Consider the following 20702-nt stretch of genomic DNA (forward strand, 5'->3'; position numbering starts at 1 on the left):
AGAAAAACACTCTAGGTTGCAGGGCCAACAATACTTTTATTGACGCATTTTGCTCTTCTGGGGCGTCACAAGGGCGAAATATGTTAATAAAAGCATTGTTTCCCTGCAACTAAGACTGTTTTTCTTTTGGAATATAAATGCAGTAATTTGTGCTCCATTTTAAAAGCTAGCTTTTCACACATATCAAATGTTTATGAAATCATAACCCCTGAACTACGTGCCATACAATGACACTATTTTTCAGGTACATTAAGTGCTATACGCAGATACTGTATACAAAGTGTGTTGCAAACAATTGTAAGGAAATGATAGATTAAAATGTCATGCCCGACTCTGAAGTCTGTTGCATAAACAGTGAGAACGTAGAAATAGGTAAGCTTCCCCCTTTCATTATTGTGTATCAGTGAGAAAAATATTTGAAATAATGTTTAAACATTGTCGGAAGTCGCTAAGGGCTCCAATTCTCAAATAATAGATGAGTAAAACCCATATCAGTAATGTTGCCTCGATAAACACAGATTTTCTAACTGTCTTATACTCTTAAACTTTTAATGGAAGATTATACCTCTCAATGAATAGATTATGCCAGTATATCCAATTTTTGAAGTCTATCAATAATTACAATAAATATTATTGCCCCTACATTCCAACTGATACCATGTTTTGGGACAGAATTTTAGTAATATAGTTCAACAATCTCATTTCTAATATATGGCTCTCAGGTATTTGCTATTTATTTATTGTGGGAGGCACAAGATATCTTTCTGATGGAACTGTGGCTAATTTGCAACGTAAATATTCATTTGATCTGCAAGGAAAGCCTTGACAGTTAAAGTTTGTACCAAGTAGTAAAATTATAGATATTAACAATGGTTAGAGGTATTCAGTGACACATGTATGTAAGGTGAATAGCTCGACTTACCATTCGGGCAGTGGCCCAGACACGGAGTCACTGTCCGTCCCGTGCGCCGCAGGGTGAGTGTGGGCGTGCGGCTGTGGATCCCAAGGCCTGTGCACGTGCGGGTGGGGACCACGGGACGATACGTGGTCGTCGCCCCACGAGTTGCTGTTACTGCGTGGGACCGACCAGCCGCCCGTGTCCTTGTTAGGTTCCGAGTCCGAGCGCCAACTATTGCCACCGGTGCGACCTGCTTGCACATTGGAAACTGTAGAGTCTCTAAAGTGAGGAAGAAACTTGGAAAAACAAAAATTAAACGAATATGTTTTATGCCTCAGCTAACATGCAGAATATCTCATGTAGAACAGTTACAGCTTTCAACACACATTATTTTTGTGTGTCTAAAAACAGCATATACCATACTGGCCCAAATATAATTCACACTTTATCCTCAAAATCTGGCCACAAGAAATTAATGTGTGGTTTATCTGGGCAACCCTAAACATGGAAGCTACAAATATGGTTCTATTTTCTTAGTTTTAAATAGAGCAACAATATGAAGTGGGTTTCAAAGGTGTCATAAATCAGGTAATAATACACTCCTGGAAATGGAAAAAAGAACACATTGACACCGGTGTGTCAGACCCACCATACTTGCTCCGGACACTGCGAGAGGGCTGTACAAGCAATGATCACACGCACGGCACAGCGGACACACCAGGAACCGCGGTGTTGGCCGTCGAATGGCGCTAGCTGCGCAGCATTTGTGCACCGCCGCCGTCAGTGTCAGCCAGTTTGCCGTGGCATACGGAGCTCCATCGCAGTCTTTAACACTGGTAGCATGCCGCGACAGCGTGGACGTGAACCGTATGTGCAGTTGACGGACTTTGAGCGAGGGCGTATAGTGGGCATGCGGGAGGCCGGGTGGACGTACCGCCGAATTGCTCAACACGTGGGGCGTGAGGTCTCCACAGTACATCGATGTTGTCGCCAGTGGTCGGCGGAAGGTGCACGTGCCCGTCGACCTGGGACCGGACCGCAGCGACGCACGGATGCACGCCAAGACCGTAGGATCCCACGCAGTGCCGTAGGGGACCGCACCGCCACTTCCCAGCAAATTAGGGACACTGTTGCTCCTGGGGTATCGGCGAGGACCATTCGCAACAGTCTCCATGAAGCTGGGCTACGGTCCCGCACACCGTTAGGCCGTCTTCCGCTCACGCCCCAACATCGTGCAGCCCGCCTCCAGTGGTGTCGCGACAGGCGTGAATGGAGGGACGAATGGAGACGTGTCGTCTTCAGCGATGAGAGTCGCTTCTGCCTTGGTGCCAATGATGGTCGTATGCGTGTTTGGCGCCGTGCAGGTGAGCGCCACAATCAGGACTGCATACGACCGAGGCACACAGGGCCAACACCCGGCACCATGGTGTGGGGAGCGATCTCCTACACTGGCCGTACATCACTGGTGATCGTCGAGGGGACACTGAATAGTGCACGGTACATCCAAACCGTCATCGAACCCATCGTTCTACCATTCCTAGACCGGCAAGGGAACTTGCTGTTCCAACAGGACAATGCACGTCCGCATGTATCCCGTGCCACCCAACGTGCTCTAGAAGGTGTAAGTCAACAACCCTGGCCAGCAAGATCTCCGGATCTGTCCCCCATTGAGCATGTTTGGGACTGGATCAAGCGTCGTCTCACGCGGTCTGCACGTCCAGCACGAACGCTGGTCCAACTGAGGCGCCAGGTGGAAATGGCATGGCAAGCTGTTCCACAGGACTACATCCAGCATCTCTACGATCGTCTCCATGGGAGAATAGCGGCCTGCATTGCTGCGAAAGGTGGATATACACTGTACTAGTGCCGACATTGTGCATGCTCTGTTGCCTGTGTCTATGTGCCTGTGGTTCTGTCAGTGTGATCATGTGATGTATCTGACCCCAGGAATGTGTCAATAAAGTTTCCCCTTCCTGGGACAATGAATTCACGGTGTTCTTATTTCAATTTCCAGGAGTGTATAAACGTCCCAAATGTTTCATTTTAGTAACAGTTATTACAGTGTTCATAGTTTCACCATTTTATGCAGCAGGACTAACACAGTTTTTAAATAGCTAAAGAGTAAAATTTAGTCTTAAGCAACGGAGTGGTATTGTCAAAAGAAAATCAACAACTAGCTTCAGGATTGGACACAATTTGGTGCAAAATTCAAATTCGCAATTATTCATTATGTGAGAAGTAAACCTAATAGAGATACTGGCAATGTGTTTGGATGAAGCTCCAATGCAACATCGGTTCTCAGTGGACACTAAGCTGAAAACTGCTGATTATTCAAGAAAATCAAACAGGGCTGACCAGTGGGTAATATCTTGCACTTGAAGGTAACCCGGCACGCAAGTGAATTGTCTCAAAGTTGAACAATATTACCATGTTCGGTGCATCACAGGCTTCAAGAAGTGCTGCACATCCGATGCCTCATGCAGTAATGAGAGTAACATACTTTGGGTTGAATGTGAAAAAATACTGATAGTGTACAGGAAACATCTGCAATGAAGTTAGCAATGATGACTGATCTGGTACTTCTGCATAATTCGTGTATATTACAACATTATAGCATGTGATTCAGTGTGACTGGCCATGCAAGTGCAACATCTAAGAATGTGGTCCTTCCCTGATGGGCTCAGTCTAATGGTTTGGTCTACTTTTACTCCATGGTTCATCCATGTGGTGAGTAACAAACTATCTGAATTCATATTATAGTTATTCCATTCTGACTTACCCATTTGATTTGTCAGTAGTGTTTGCAAAAATATGTAATCTTTACACTTTCTGTTAACTATCGTATCATTGGATGCATGATCTTAGTAACAAAAACTGCGTGACAAAATCATTGTATTTCCCCCCACAAACAACAAATACATTTGCTTCAACATACATATTATTACATCTTCCACTTTTCAAAACTATAGTATCTACTGGAACCATAAAATGCCTCACCTGACAGGGACTCAGTACATATTACTTACACATTTCACAAAATAAAAACAAAAATCCTTGGTTAAAAAACAAATAGAAAAAAAATATCACACATGGTTTGGTCAAGCAGAACCAAACTAACAAATAACAGATGACTTTTTGCAGAGCTTGATTCAGGTGTCTGAGGGATTCCTTTGGATACGGCAATGTGTGCACAAACATCCATACACATTCCCACAACTGCTGTTCCCACATTGAGCACACAACCTCAGTAATTGATACTACAGATTGCCGGCTTTAGAATGTGGGGTTAATATCAAAATACTGGCACAGAAACTTTCAATCAATACACAATTTACATATCATATTTTCAGCACTGACGAGTTCTTGAACATGACTATTTACGGTGTAGGAAAAAGTAGAAATAAAAATTAGACTTAAAAAGGCATTTTACTAACCAACTTATATGATGCTATTGCTATCACTTCTGAGTATAACATTCCACACACAATGGGAGCTGGAGCAGGTTGTAAAGATACTCATGGTAGCCACAAATTACAGATATAATCAGTGAAGTTTTCCAAATCTGTGAGATATATTACAGACAAAATTGTGGCAATCTTTTGGCTGTCAAAACAGGTTACTGCAGGTGTCATATGACGCCGGGACACAGAAATAGGCCCAGTGACACAAATTTATGTTGGACTTTTCCACTTGTGAGTTAACGAGCATTGCACTCTCATTTAAATATATGGCCGAAAGAGTCAGCCTACAGGAAGTATAGATCCAGAACCGAATGCCACAAAGGGCACAGATTCACCACAAGATGGGGAAACTCACAGGCGTCTATTGAGGCATAAGCACTGTAGTGTGTGAGTGAGACAGACAAGATCCTACATCATTGGGAAACTCATTCCCTATGATGTAGGATCTTGTCTGTCTCACTCACACACTACAGTGCTTATGCCTCAATAGACGCCTGTGAGTTTCCCCATCTTGTGGTGAATCTGTGCCCTTTGTGGCATCCGGTTCTGGATCTATACTTCCTGTAGGCTGACTCTTTCGGCCATATATTTAAATGACAGCGCAATGCTCGTTAACTCACAAGTAGAAGGCTTCTGTGGCCAAGGAGATGTAGCAGCGTTAAATATGGCGGACCTAAGATCAGCTATTAAGGGAAACATTTATGGAAACTATTTAATTCTGTAGTAATGTAGGGAATCGAGTCACAGTAATTTTAATCTGCCATCCTCCATGAATTGTCATGGTGATCCCAATAAAACTTGAATATTGATCATATCTATAATCATTTAGGATTTACTGTTTAAAGTGAGATTCATAAGTTTTGTAACAAAGACTTGAACGCTGAAATCTGAACACTTTAGTTAATCTTGACGATCGACATTTCATATAGAAGCACATCATTAAAATGATGAATGTTGTAAATATCAACTTTGTAACTTCATTTGTTTAAAAGATACAGTAAATTTAAATTATCACTCTTTCAGTTAAGCATCAGCAAGGCTACTGGCTCTTGACAGTCGAAGTTAAGAAGGGAATTGTATTGGTTTTATGTACAAGAATTTAACAATGGATATTATTGTTATTTTATTTAGACTGTGAAGGTGGTCAACCTTTGATTATTTAAATATGTTAAAATGTAAAATAATGTAGAATAAGCTGTAGTCAATCAGATGGACAGCTTCAAGAAAGGGAACTGCCCTAGTCAGTTGAGTGACGATGTTCGGCGCGTGGGTAAACGTGGCCGGAGATGCAGAGAGAGGGACAGTTCTGAGCTAGACACCAGAGAGTACAGTTCAGCTGAAGACACCAAAGGGTACAGTTCAGATACAAACGCAAAAGCGGAAGGTCAGTCTTTAGGCAGCTAGGAAGTGAAAAGACTTAGAAAATTTCGCATTGTGTGGTATCACGGGACTTAGTCTCTGAGCAGTGAGCAGCTGCATGCCTGGTATGAACTCTTAACTTTTCGCGTCGTTAACAAGGTGGGGTATTGAATTGGTAATTCGCGATGTGATTATAAATGATCAAACTGTGTCAGATGGACATCAATCAATACACAATTTACGCGACACATTTTCAGCGCTGATGACTTAATAGTAATTCTAAATATGTCCACTTTTGCTATTAATTGGCTTTCTGAATAAACATTATTCTAACCACATTGCAACTGTGTGGCCTACATTTATGGGTCGTTAATTTAGTTCCCGATATTATTATTACTGTTATTATATGTTATATTAACTTTGTATTTTGCAGACTTGCCATCAGCCATACAATTTAACCAAACGGTCACAAGTGTCTAATTTAGGACTTGTGATGCGACACAAGGTAAGTTTGGGCCAAGACAAAGAGGAACCGCATGTGAGCCCGAATGTCTTTGGGATGTTAGTTTGCACTATTTTCAAAACTACAGTATCTACTGGAACCATAAAATGTCTCACCTGACAGGGACTCAGTACATATTACTTACACACTTCACAAAATGAAAATAACAATTCTTGGTTAAAAAACAAATAGAAAAAAATATCACACGGTTTGGTCAAGCAGAACCAAACTAATAAATAACAGAATGACTTCTGGCACATTTTAAAAAATAGACTGGATGCAGAGCTTGATTCAGGTTTTGATATTATCCATACTGGATGGATGAGAGGTCGTGGTTGTGAATGTCAATGTTAAAAAATATATCGGCTCAACCACTCGTTTATAGTGTAAAACACTAAGATTGACGCGTTTCGGAAGTCAAGCTTCCATCATCAGAATAACAAAAAAAGAAATAATTTGCAGCAGGAAAGTGATAAATATGAGAGAGCTGGGGTCTATAAAATTCAGTGTAACACGTGCTAGGCAAGCTATGTAGGTCAAATTGGTAGGTCCTTTAAAGTACGTTACAAAGAACATAGCGATGCTTTCCGGCTTAATGATTTCGAAAAGTCAGCTGTAGCCACGCATATTTGGGAAATGGGACACCCCATGTTGGGAATAGATCAGGATCTCGTTATTTTACATAACCAGGACAAAGGCAAAAAGCTGGATCTACTAGAACAGCTGGAAATTACGATACATAGCGTGGATAATCAGAACACACTCTGATACAAATAACTTTTTCAAACATTTCACTGGTTTCTTTTAGTAACTACATTTTTAGCAATTGGTAGGATACCATCATTTCATGAGGTCCTTGGAACATGTATACGTTATCTGTTTGTATAGACATCTCTGTGACTTCCTTGTTTACTTGCACGTGATCTCACTCGCGTTTCAGTGTCTTGTTTGGCTACGCGGCGTGTGGTATCAATGAAGACGCACGGGTGGTTTACGACAATAGAGGAGAAAGCCATGTGGTTAGATGTTGAACACCATAGGCGACACCATTTTAGAGTTTTTTATATGGAGATGCACCTTGGAAGACACGGCTGCAGCAGGGGAAGTAGCCACGATGTTTTAATTTTATCATCAATTTTATTGTGCCTGGTGCATGTTCCATTTCAGCGAGTTTTAACAGGTTCTGATGTTGGAAGCTTGACTTCCGAAACGCATCAATCTTAGTGTTTTACACTATAAACAAGTGGTTAAGCCGATATATTTTTTGACACTGATTCAGGTGTCTGAGGGATTCCTTTGGATATGGCAATGTGTGCACAAACATCCATACACATTCCCACAATTGCTGTTCCCACATTGAGCACACAATCTCAGTAATTGATACTACAGATTGCCGGCTTAAGAATGTGGGGTTAACATGAAAATACTGGCACAGAAATTGTAGGCAACATTGCACAGAAAAATTCAATCAATACACAATTTACACGACACATTTTCAGCACGGATGAGTTCTCGTATGTGACTGTTCATGGTATGGGAAAAAGTAGAAATAAAAATTAAACTTAAAAAGGCATTTTACTAACCAACTTGTGTGATGCTATTTCTGTCACTTCTGAGGATAACATTCCACACACAGTGGGAGCTGGCACAGGTTGCAAAGATACTCATGGTAGCCAAAAATTGCAAATATAATCAATCAAGTTTTCCAAATCTGTGGGACACATTACAGACAAAATTGTGGCAACCTTTTGGCTGTCAAATCAGGTCACTGCAGGGGTCATATGATGCTGGGCAGAAATAGGACCAGTGGCACAAATTTACGTAGGACTCCTTTGGACATGGCAATAAGAGCAGGTACATCCACACACATTCTGACAGTTACTGTTTTCACATAGAGTGCACAATCTCACTGATACAACAATCTGCTTGGATATGTATGTGGGGGTATACTTTTAACACTGGTATTAGAATTGTGAGCAAAAGGGTAGAACAGAATTAAATCAAGAAATGATTTACATATCATTTTTCAGTAAGCCCCACCAATCTTTGATAATGCAATTAACAAGGCGACAGCTATGGCTCAACAGTACGGAATACATTGGTTTCTCTGTAAATGTGTGTCCCTTTCTTAGGTTTCAGCATTTACAGCAGGTATCATGGTCCAAAATCTTATTACTGAATAGGCCAGAAAAGCGTATTGATATCAGTTGGAAAACACAAATGTCTCTGGGGTTACACTGGACAAGGCAAAAGACACGAGCATAGCCACACACATTCTCACACTCCCACATTGAACATGTAACCTCTGTAGTTGATGCTATGAGCTATAAATGATTTACCTACCAAACTTTTCCCTGACAGAAATCGTATCACCAGAAATTATACCTTGATAATACAAATTAGGCAACAGCAACACACACATTGATTTCTCAGTTATTACAATTACACCATCTATTTTTGAACACTTATGAGCTGTTCTATGTGGCAATTCAAATCACATGGAAAGGAAAAACCAATATTTTTTTCTTTTTTGTTTTAAGGTAAGCAACATTTTATGATTGAAAATAATTATCATCATTCCAGACTAAATTTTAGCAATTTTTGTCAGTCAAATCAGGTTACTTAATGGGCCATATAACACCAGTACAAAAATATAGGATGTGAGGCAGAAATGTCTGAGAGATTCCTTTGGACATGGCAATGCGTGCAGACATATCCATACACATTCCCACAATTGCTGTTCCCACATCGAGCGCACAACCTCAGGAATTGATACTATAGGCTGCCGGCTTATTTCAGTGGGGTCAATCTCGATCTCACAAATAACTCAATTATGATATCTGCACCTGTTATAATAGCTCAGAAAACTATTAACCCTGCTAAAGAAAATATTTGTGACTGCTGCTTACAAAAATATCTAACACTGATATGGCAAAGATGCTATACATTTTACACTATGTTAGCTATCATGTCATAGGATTCATGATCTTAATAATGAAAACAGAGTGAAATCACCATATTTACTCCAGCAAGCTACAAAAATATTTGCTTCTAGTTATATGTAATTAGATCTACCTTTCAAAAAACAAAAAAAAAAAAAAAAAAAAACAAAAAAAAAACAGTATTTATTGAAACTATACAATGTGTTGCCTGATGGAAAAATGACAGTACACAATATTAACACACATCTCAAACTAAAAAAGGAGAAGAAGCAGAAGCTGGGCTAAAATGTAAAAAACTACAGAACAGAACAAATGGCTTAACGTATGGTTTTGACAAGGGCAACCAAAATAAATAACTGAATTTAACTTCTGGTAGATCCCAAAAAATTAACCCGATGTAGCGCCCAATTCAAATGTCCGAAGGATTCCTTTGGACATGGCAATGTGTGCTGACACATCCATACACATTCCCACAATTGATGTTCCCACATTGAGCACACAACCTCAGTAATTGATACTATAGATTGCCGGCTTATGTAAGTGGGGTACATATATTCTAACTGGAGCTGGAGTTGAGGGTAAGGGAGGAATGACAAGAATCAAAAGGCAAGTGACGTATCTCATGTACTTTTGTATGTCATGTTACTCAGAAAAACATTTGCTTAATAATGTACATACTGTGGCTATCACTAAATAACACTCCAACTAATTGTTCACCATTATTGACTGGTGCGTGGTGATGTCTGGAGGTATAGAAAAGAGCAGAACAGAAATACGATATTTACAGGAAGATTAAATGACCGTGAACAATATCACATTTTCACAAACAATGGAACATAAGTAGGTGATCTTAGCACTATCTCCAATATTGCCAGAGGTGAAAGAAGTGTTAAGTGATAGATAAAAACACTAGTACACGTAACATTTGCCTTCTTTAAGACATTGTGGACGACTATGGCAAACTCACCACTCCACTTGGTGGTAGAGCTCCTCCAACCTCCAGGAGCTGGCGGGTCATCGTCCTGCTCGGAGTTGACCGTGTTGCGCCCCTGCCTCCGCCAGCTGTCGAAGCCGCGCCCGAAGTCCTTGCGGGGGCTGGTGCCGAGGGCGGAGCTGCCCGGTCCGGAACCCCCGCCCCACTCGTGGTCCGTGCCGTTACGGTCCGACCAGTTGCGCTCCGAACTCTGCTTTTCGACGGACGAACGAGTAGACAAGTAAGCTACTGCCGTGTCATCACAATTTGCCAGTATTGCAAACATTATTGATATACAGAAAAAAAAAATGTGCCAAATATACTGTTACATGGAACCTTAAGAACAGTATGCCAACAACTTTTATTGTACATATGGCTTCAAACCTGATACAAATTCTAGTAAAATTTATAGAAACCTGGGTACCATGTGGGAATGAACTTGGGAGGTATGAAATCACTTATGGTAAACTTAATGAACTGGAATTTAACATCCTCCTTTTACAATGGCAGCTATCATTATTCCAACTTTACATAGCTAGGTTTTACTTTCATACTTGGTCGAGTGAAAGTGATTTCATGTAAAATGTATTTTCTTGAGGTATCACTTGAAACTACACTATAGTCTGATTCACGAACGATGGCGGTTTGTGCATCTCAAGGGATGGGGATTGAATTGTTGACGATTTCAAGTGACAGTTGCAGTACACTCATGTGCATGCTTTCCACCTGAAGAAAGCGTATATCTTACAAATACGTCTCTCGCTTACTTATGCAGAATTTATCACTTCCACCACAATCAGCGATGACAACTCGCAAAAAATGGAATCAAAAGTCACTAAAAAACTCACTAAAATCACGTTTAATGCTCACATTAGCTATGGCGTTCACAGCATACATGACGTAGATGTGCAGAAGAAGCCTAAACTCTACCGCCATCGTTCGTGATTCCAACTATAGCAGGTCTAAAACCAGTTGTGCTGTGGCAACAGATGTGCTGCGGAGGTGGTATTTTGGGAAATGCTTTTACACTGGCAGCTGTCGTTATCCAGAAATGCCAGGAAAAATTGGCCCATGCAAGATTCTATGGAGAAAAGAAATTAAACACAGACAGGTAGACACAGACACACAAGGCATTCTGTAGAAAGTCAAAATTACGTCAGACCTCTGTTTACTTCTTTCTGTGATAGTGAAAGCATATTATTGGTCAAAATTATGATACATATAAGAGAGCAAAATAATTGGCAAAATGTTGAAAGAAAAGAAAATTACATGAGCAAAGAAAATGAAGTCAAATTTATTTTTTAAATTAATTATAGATCAATAGTAAAAATGAAGAAAGGTCACTAAAGGTACAAAGCAAGCATTATATGTGGTCAATAATATTATCGCTAGTCGTGCATTATCTTCAGTCACAGTATTTTACTAATAATCATTCACATTTTTGGATGACCAACATCAAAACCAGCCAGACGGCATACACATGAAGATGATACAATATTAGTTTAAGGTATTTCAAATCCATCTTTGCACTACTAAAATGTTGTTTTTATTTTACCATAAGCTTTTCATTTACTCACTTGAAACATTGCCAGGGGTCTGGACCAACCGATCTTGTTCACAATTTTAGTAAGCAGCTCATTTCATAAGCCACTGAACTCTGATTTTTACTCACCGAACTTTTGATGAACTTCTGCCTAAAACCAAAAGTGTAATTTGTATGCACTTTTTCCAGGTGTTCTTACATATGGTACTGATGTTGGCATGTTATCACTGACTTGCAGCACGAACACTTCTTGATCTAAAATATGACCAAATATTCACACCACTAATATCTGTTTTCCTGTGATAAAACATACGCGCGTGTGTGTGTGTGTGTGTGTGTGTGTGTGTGTGTGTGTGTGTGTGTGTGTGTGTGCGCGCGCGTGCGCGCGATGTCACAAAATAGTTGACACTATGTCCATATGCCTTTCACTGGTGCAGTCACAAGTAACGTCCAACTATGCTTTGTTTAATGGACTACGTAAAACATTTTCTTTCACTAGGATTTAGTTCCTAATCTCCTTTCTCCACTGCAGCCTTGTATCTAAAACCAAGACTAAAATAGTCAGTACATTTAGTTTCCCATAACTGACGACAGTTTGAACGAATAAAACAAAATCTTATGATAAAATACAAACACATCTTTAGCAGTTGCAGAAAGCAGCAGTTTTCTTCAGACCAAAGACAAGTTTTATGCAGTTCTCCACACTGGTCTATGCCGTGCAAGCCTCTTCATCTTCGCAGAATTACCGCACCTTACATCCATTTGTATCTGCTTACTGTAGTTGGGCCTTTGTCAAGTTACACCATACATTACCTTTCTCCCAGTTCCAATCCATAGCTTCCCGTCAGTTACCCAAAACGTGCATATAATTTGCCACAATCTTGTAGCACAAAATTTCAGAAGCTTCTATTCTCTCCTCACCTGAACTGTCTATCATCCACATTTTACTTCTGTAAAAGGCTACACTCTGAATACCCACAGAAAAACTTTCTAACACTTAAATTTAAATTTGATATTAAAAAATTTTTCCTTTTCAGAAACGCTTTTGTTCTTATTGCCAGTCTGCATTTTTAAATCCTGTCTATTTTGCGTAGCATCTCTTCTTCAGCTCCCCAAATAACAAATCTCATCTACTACTTTTAATGTTTCATTTTCTAATCTCTTTCCCTCACTTTTAATTCATTTTATTCCACTACATTTTGTTACCACTGTTTTAATTTTGTTGCGTTCATCTTACAACCTATTTCCATGACACTACTAATCCCGTTCAATTTCTCTTCCAAGACCTTTGCCATCTCTGAAAGAATTACAATGTCATTGGCAAACCACAGAGTTCATTTTGCTTCACCCTGAGTTTTATTCCCTTTCCATATTTATCTTCATTTTCCTTCACTGTTTGCTGAATGATGGATTTGAAATACCTTACCCTTTGCAATAGCAAGGGACAGGGTCTTGCAAATACTGTAATCTAGCCCTGTTCTTCATATTTTCAAATTTTGAAATTCTTTTAATGCTTTCTTATACCAGACTCTGTAATAATTGAAAATTTTCCAGTCAAACCCAACCCAAAAATATATGCCTTAGTAGTGAATGTGACTTTTCACAACAAATGTCATGAATGTATTTTCAGATTAAGGACTCTTCTTACACATCTGTATAGTTTTAAGAAGTATGTTGTGAAAAATGACAATTAATGAAATTCATATTTTTTAAATATTTCTCTGGTGGTCATAAAGTACCCCTCCCTCCCCACGGTGTACAAATTATGAAACATACATCCGTATTGCTAGGGTTAATTATCCAACAACTACAGACACTACGATCACACAAATTTCGAATAGTTTACTTCTCAGAGGGTTCACAACACACCTGCATCCTGACGAACGGTCGGCCCGGCCTGAGGGAGCCGATGCTGCCACCGCGGATGCCGTCCCCACCACTGTCGCCGCCGGCAGCACTCGAGTCGTCGTACCGGTAGAAGGGGGCGGAGCCGGACAGCGCGCCGGGGCCGGGCCCACTGCCAGCGCCCCTGCCCGGGATGCCGAGGCTGCGCGACTGTCCCCGGAGCCCTCCGGGTCCACCCGTCACCCCGAGGCCGCCTCCCCTCCCACCCGCTCCGCCCGGCCCCGAAGTCGGCTGACCCGACGGGCCGCCGGCACCGGTGCTCTTCGACATCCTCAGGACTGCGTCGCTATTCACACCTCGGTTCCACACCCGCTGAGAACATTGTCGAAAGAAAAAGGTAATATCCAATATATAGTTGGTAAGTTAGCTGTTTATTTGTCTACAGACATATTTGAAATGGCATTAGACAGTAGATAAATAAAAAGAAAGATGACAGCAAAATACAAGCAACAGAGATGAGGTTATTAGGGAGAGTGAATGGTTGCAGAACAAGAGATTTAACTAAAAATATAAACATTCAAAATGAGCTGGATGTCCAACCAAATGGTAAGGAAATAGCTGAGCACAGACAATGGTGGATGCAACATGAATACAACTAGAGGTGACATACAACAACAAAAATTCTGAATTACAGTCCAAATGAAAGGAGCGACATATGTCGATCAAGAAAATGGAGGGCATAAACTTTACGGACGAGGAATAAGCAGATGCTAATATTGATATGTAAGGCGACAACAGAAATTTTATAGGCATGTAAGCTTCATTCAGTCATAAATCATCATATAAAGTATACAATAGAAATCATTAAATGTTAAATAAAGACTTATCATTAAAACATCATTGGATGATCTATTTCAAAAGATAGAAAAGGGGGTGGGCAGCAGAAAGCTAACAATGTCTTAATTCGCAAATCAGAAATATAAGATTAAAAATTTTCACAATATGAAATTCTGGCTGTTTAGTGTGTACTTATACACACCTTCTTGTGAATTGGTCAGATTACTGTGTGTTTCTTTTCCAATGTTCCCCACTCTTTTTAAGAAAAAATGTTTGACAAGCTAGTTCCCGTACTTCTGCTAATATTTTATCCTCTCCCGATACCTTGTCATTTTTCCAGTTTCAGGTTACTGTTGGTACTTACTGTTGGTACTACTACTTAATCGGGTAGCAATTACGTCTTAATCAAGTAGTGTTTTCAGACTGAACTTGATTCTTCACTCCTTATCACCAATATGTTCCAGCTACATTCTGTTATGGTTGCTCATTCTTTTAACTTTCATACCTTACTGCATGTCTGGTGGTTCGTGAATGAACATGCTTCATTAGAGACTATGTAAAGGCTGAACGGAATTTTTGTACATACTGATCATTATCTTTGTAGCATGTTCTGAAATTTCCAGGTACAATGATTTGCTGTATTGACACTCTGACTGGCTATACCTGCTTCTTGGTATCTGACATCTGCAAATCTGATTGGGGGTATCAAATCTTGTTTCTTCAACATAGTTGCTATACTGTGTATTGATTTGCATGTGTACATTACTGTGCACCATTAATTTTTGTTAGTTCTCTCATTCATCTTAGTACTGTCTTAGCTTCTGTACGATAATGTGTCCAAGTTAGTGTTGGAGTATTGTGGTCCTCTTACTTTCTGCCATAGTCGGATGTGCTATTGTTACCGAGGCTCCGAATTATTCTGAATTATGTGGGTGTTATATCATTTTATTGTATTTGTTTCCATTTCTTTTCCATGGTGTTGAGTGTTAAATGAGATTTTACTAAGCCTGTATATCGTATGTACCTGCCAGTTGATTATTCTGTTAACAGTTGTATGTGACGTGTAGAATACTTCTTTTCCCAGCAGTCTATGTGGTAAATGCATGCTGTGTGTTTCTGTAAGTGATAGACACTAGATTCCGTACCTTCAACAATTTCTGTTAGCTTTGACAGCAACAGGAACAACCGTCATTGGCCAACTGCGAGATAATCACCGGTTTCTCTAAAGCACAACTAAACTTCCTAGTTCACAAAACTAATGTATCTACGGGGGGTCATAAAACTGATGCGAACAATAAACTCCATCAGTTCTCCCTAATTATAAGTAACATTAAATACAGTCAAACAGCAGGTTCAAAACAGATATATATATAAATGATAAAGTTTTGGTAACAGAGGAACAAAATTAGTGATCAAATTTAATCATTCTGCAAATACTGCATATCTGTCAGATTTTACAAAATGGCCATAATACAGGCTCCAACAATGTCTTTGGGGTGTTTTTTTGGACATCAATTTGTGCACACACATACACACATGTCCGTACAATTGCTGTTCCCACATTGATTACACACCACCATCAGTAATTGATACTATGAGTTGCTGACTTAAAGTGGGGTAAAATTTTGAATGCTGCTACTGTAGTTGGAGGTAAAGTGTGTAGCAATGTAACTAATCAATGGTTTTGGAGCAATCATACATAACGGGAGAAACAATCTTCAATAATTCAAAAATTGAGCTAGTGCTACAGCTGAATGGTAAGAAGAAATATATTTGACTGACTTCCCTTAAAAATAATTGTGCACCCCATGTTACAGCACTAATGTGCTGCTATTACGGCAATTGGTATTAAAAGGGAAATGTGAAACGAAACAGCTGTTGGATATTGGAATTAAAACTACAACCAAAAATTTTTTTGTTAAATTTTAGAGTGAAATTGTCCACAAATTGTTTTGAAGAATGCAGCGCTGTTGGAGGCAGTACACTGTTGCAGTCCTACACCTATAATTGACATGTACTGTTATAGATCGGACATACAGTTTAATGTGAATTCTGAAACTCCAGGTGAAAACCAGGAAAGACTTAAATATTGCTCAAAGCATTTCCTTGGAGCTCAGAATTATCATGTGTAAAATTGCAGGGCTTGTCACGGGTCAAATCAGGTGATATATATAAACAAGATCAGATAGATGATAAATGTCCGTAGGATTCCTTTGGACGTGACAATGTGTGAAGACAAATCCATACACATTCCCACAATTACTGTTCCCACATTGAGCACACAACCTCAGTAATTGATACTATAGGTTGCCGGCTTAAGAAAGTGGGGTAAATATTGAGACACTGCCACTGAAGCTGTGCTCATGGAAAACAAAAAATTTAATCAATACATTTGGCATTTTTGCCATAGCAAATTTTTGCCTGTGGCAAAAGAAGTGATATGTAATGTAAAGAAACTATACGACATTGGAACAAAGGCTCTTTCAATTTGTAGTTTGGCAGTTACGCACACTAAAAACTTATTCTTCATAGCGGCAGCTGCTACTAAATATCTGAGCAATCTGCTCAAAGCACTTAACGTCTCACGCTCTAGATTATACAAGGCAATGTCTTTGTCACATGCTACTCGGATTGTAGACATCACGAGATCCAAAAATTACCAGCAGCGACACATAAGCACCTCGTCAGTACTGACTACATGTTGCTGCTGCAATTTTTAGATCTGATGATGGCTGTAAAACCAAAACCTATTATCAATTATAATAAAGTAGTATCTGACAAAGACACTGACTTTTATAATATAATCAGACATAAAGGTCAACGGTCTCTCCAACAGGTTGTGGTATAACACATCACAATGGTAGAGTAATGTGTAGCCCTACACCTACTTAACCGACAAATGACGGTCACGATAGTCAACTTTTACAATAATTTAGTGGTTAAAATTAGCTAGCTCTTTGCAGTTTTTGTTATCTGTTATGCATGTGGCCCATACATGGAGGGAGTCCACGTCTTCGGGATGAGATAGCGATCGCAGTATTATCACAAGTCCCGAGTTTAGTGCAACCACTGTAAATCAGCAACGCAGTTTGGGGTGACGCAGTGCACCAGTGAGTAATTGCATGTGCCATAACAATGCTGCACGACATCAAGGCGTGACAGAATAAATCCACTAGCACGATTTAATTCATTCTAATGTTAGTCTCCTACGTATGAACTCGTCATGAGTAGATGCTGTAATGTTTGAAGTGCAAGAGCTATTGTACACGGTTGTACAAAATATAATTATAGAAGAAGTGCTTTGACCTCATTTATAAAAAGTTGACATTCTGCTGAAGTGTATTCAATTTCAGCACAAGCACAACTGGATCAGAGACAAGGTACAACAGAGTTACACGGGCATATTCTGAAGAGTTTGATTTTTAGATGCAAATGTTCAGAGTGACAATAAAAACAACAAATCTGAATCTGAGCATACAATTATACAAAGAAAAACACTGTATGGTCCAAACTGCCCCATTTTGTGTTCTTACATTCTGCTAATTTAAGTCATCCCACGTTTTCAGCTGGATGATCTGAACTGATTGGCACAATCACCTACATGAGGTGCTCACAGTGCACTGAGCTGTCACAGGAGCTGCTCCTTACTTTAGTACTTAACACATTATACCACCACGGGGCAGGTAACAGCATTTTATGAACGCTGTGTGTTGTATATTTGGCCTATTTATTTGCATTGTATTACCTTGAAAAACACTGTATCATGGTGTAATGAACTTAGGATGAATAAAGATGGGTAAAATCAAACACTGAGACATTGAGGTTGCAATATCAACAATATTATGAAAATGTAACATACAGTAACCTACTGTCCCCGCACCCTCCATGCAACGGTTTCCGCCCCCTCTGTCCTGTCACCTCCTCCCTATTCACATTCTCCACTCTCTTTCTGCGCTGCCCACTGCCGATGCACCTGCCCGTCTTTCCACTTCCCTGCTTCTCTCCTTTTCCAATCCAGTTTCCACCCCCCACCGCCACCCCTCCCCGCACTTCAATTTTTTTTTACATACATACTTCACAAGCCATCATATGGTGCATGGTACTCTGCAACACACCTAGTTGTTTCCTTCCCTGTCCCACTCACAGGCGGAGCAAAGGAAAAATGACTGGCCATATGCCTCCGAATGAGCCCTAATTTCTCGTATCTTATCTTCCTGGTCTGTACGCGAAATGTATGTTGGCGGCAGTACGATCGTTCTGCAGTCAGCTTCAAATGGCAGTTCTCTAAACTTTTTCAGTACCGTTCCTCGAAATGAACATCATCTTTCTTCCAGAAATTCCCACTTGAGCTCCTGAAGCATATCCATAACATTTGCATGCTGTTCGAACCTACTGATAACAAATCCAGCAGCTCTCCTCTGAGTTTCTTTGGTGTCTTCCTTCAGTCCAACATGGTGAGGACCCCAAACACTTGAGCGAAAATAGATCACACTAGTGTATTATATGCAGTCTTCATTACAGATGAACTACACTTACCTAAAATTCTCCCAATACACCAAAGTCGGCCATTTGCCTTCCCTACTACAGTTCTCACTTGCTCGTTCCATTTCACATCGCTTCACAACGTTACGTGCAGGTATTTAAATGACATGACTGTGCTGAGCAGGACACTACTAATGCTGTATCCAAACACTACAGGCCTGCTTTTCCTACTCATCTACATTAACTAATGTTTTTCTACATTAAGAGCCAGCTGCCATCCATCACACGAAGAATAAACTTTGTCTAGGTGATCTTGTTTCAATCTATAGTCACTTATCTTTGACACTTTGCTGTACATCACCACATCAGCAAACAACCAGACACTCCTGATGTTAACCCTGACCCCGAGCAACACTCGCTGTGGAGGACGACATACTGGGTTCTATTACTTAAGAAGTCTTCGTGCCACTCGTATATCTGGAAGCCTATTCCGTATTCGTGTACCTTTGTTAACAGTTTGCAATGGGGTATCATGTCGAATGCTTTTCAAAAATGCAGAAATATGGTATTCCCCACAGCTTCCTGATGCTGTGTCTGGTGCCTAGTCCCTGCACACACTGCCAGACAGCACTCTCCCCTACCACCATGCGTACACTGCTATCTGTTCCCCTTCCTGCATCCGCTAGATGCTGCTTTCATTCCATGTTACAGCTGCATTCCACTCCAAGCTGCCAAAGATGGCAATCTTGAAACTTCTTGGCAGATTAAAACTGTGTGCCAGACCGAGACTCGAACTCGGGACCTTTGCCTTTCGCGGGCAAGTGCTCTACCAACTGAGCTACCCAAGCACGACTCTCGCCCCATCCACACAGCGAAAGGCAAAGGTCCCGAGTTCGAGTCTCGGTCGGGCACACAGTTTTAATCTGCCAGGAAGTTTCATATCAGCGCACACTCCACTGCAGAGTGAAAATCTCACTCCGGAAACATCCCCCAGGCTGTGGCTAAGCCATGTCTCCACAATATCCTTTCTTTCAGGAGTGCTAGTTCTGCAAGGTTCGCAGGAGAGCTTCTGTTAAGTTTCGAAGGTAGGAGACGAGGTACTGGCAGAAGTAAAGCTGTGAGGATGGGGCGTGAGTCGTGCTTGGGTAGCTCAGTCAGTAGAGCACTTGCCCACGAAAGGCAAAGGTCCGAGTTCGAGTCTCGGTCCGGCACACAGTTTTAATCTGCCAGGAAGTTTCATATCAGCACACACTCCACTGCAGAGTGAAAATCTCATTATGGCAATCTTGTGTTTATTTTTCTCCTTTTCTGAAGTAGTCTTTGGCCAAAAGATAATTTTTTTGTAAAAGTCTTGTCATTGTGCTCTCCGTAACTCAATGTGTCATCTTTACTGTGAGTACCAATCTATTGTTTTTCCTCATTTTCTGATATTATGACAAAGAGACTGTTACACATATTCTTTGAGCCCAAGCTGCCTTCAGAAAAGAAATAAGGACATCTCACACCACACTCATGACCCACTAACTATCGCTGGAGATAGCGGCCCATTGTGTTTGAGGTGAGGTTGCTTATGTGAATATGTACACGTTTTTCTTTTCTGAAGGCAGCTTTCACTAAAAGCTTATGTGCAATAGTCCTTTTGTCATGCCTGTCTGCAAGTCAACATGACACCTTTACGTGGGCAGTAATTTACCTTTTTCGTAAGATTATTAATGACAGATATATTAACAGTCGTGACACAAGAGAGAGAGAGAGAGAGAGAGAGAGAGAGAGAGAGAGAGAGAGAGAGAGAGATGGTTCAGTACTTGAGAGGCACCTAATGATGGTGAAATATGTCAATGAAATATTGTCCAGTCAGGC

General features: G+C 40.5%; 1 protein-coding gene and 1 non-coding gene across 9 annotated transcripts in view; both read right to left on the reverse strand.

Annotated features, from left to right (window-relative positions):
• Positions 1–20702, reverse strand: part of LOC126212852 (GRB10-interacting GYF protein 2) — a 189384-nt gene that overhangs the window by 147288 nt on the left and 21394 nt on the right. For 6 of the 8 annotated variants that reach the window (XM_049940280.1, XM_049940284.1, XM_049940283.1 and 3 more), the window contains 3 exons: positions 13548–13895; positions 10130–10349; positions 923–1151 (listed from right to left, as the gene is read on the reverse strand). In XM_049940280.1, coding sequence (XP_049796237.1) covers positions 923–1151; positions 10130–10349; positions 13548–13895 — 797 coding nt within the window. The remainder of the gene's footprint in view (positions 1–922; positions 1152–10129; positions 10350–13547; positions 13896–20702) is intronic. The other 2 variants (XM_049940282.1, XM_049940281.1) reach the window with 2 other exon arrangements.
• Positions 7501–7633, reverse strand: LOC126214214 (small nucleolar RNA snoR639/H1). Its single transcript, XR_007541694.1, has one exon. It is a non-coding gene; the product is annotated as a small nucleolar RNA snoR639/H1 (small nucleolar RNA).

This window comes from Schistocerca nitens, chromosome 11, assembly GCF_023898315.1.
Source record: "Schistocerca nitens isolate TAMUIC-IGC-003100 chromosome 11, iqSchNite1.1, whole genome shotgun sequence".
In the NCBI taxonomy this organism is placed as follows: Eukaryota; Metazoa; Arthropoda; class Insecta; order Orthoptera; family Acrididae; genus Schistocerca; species Schistocerca nitens.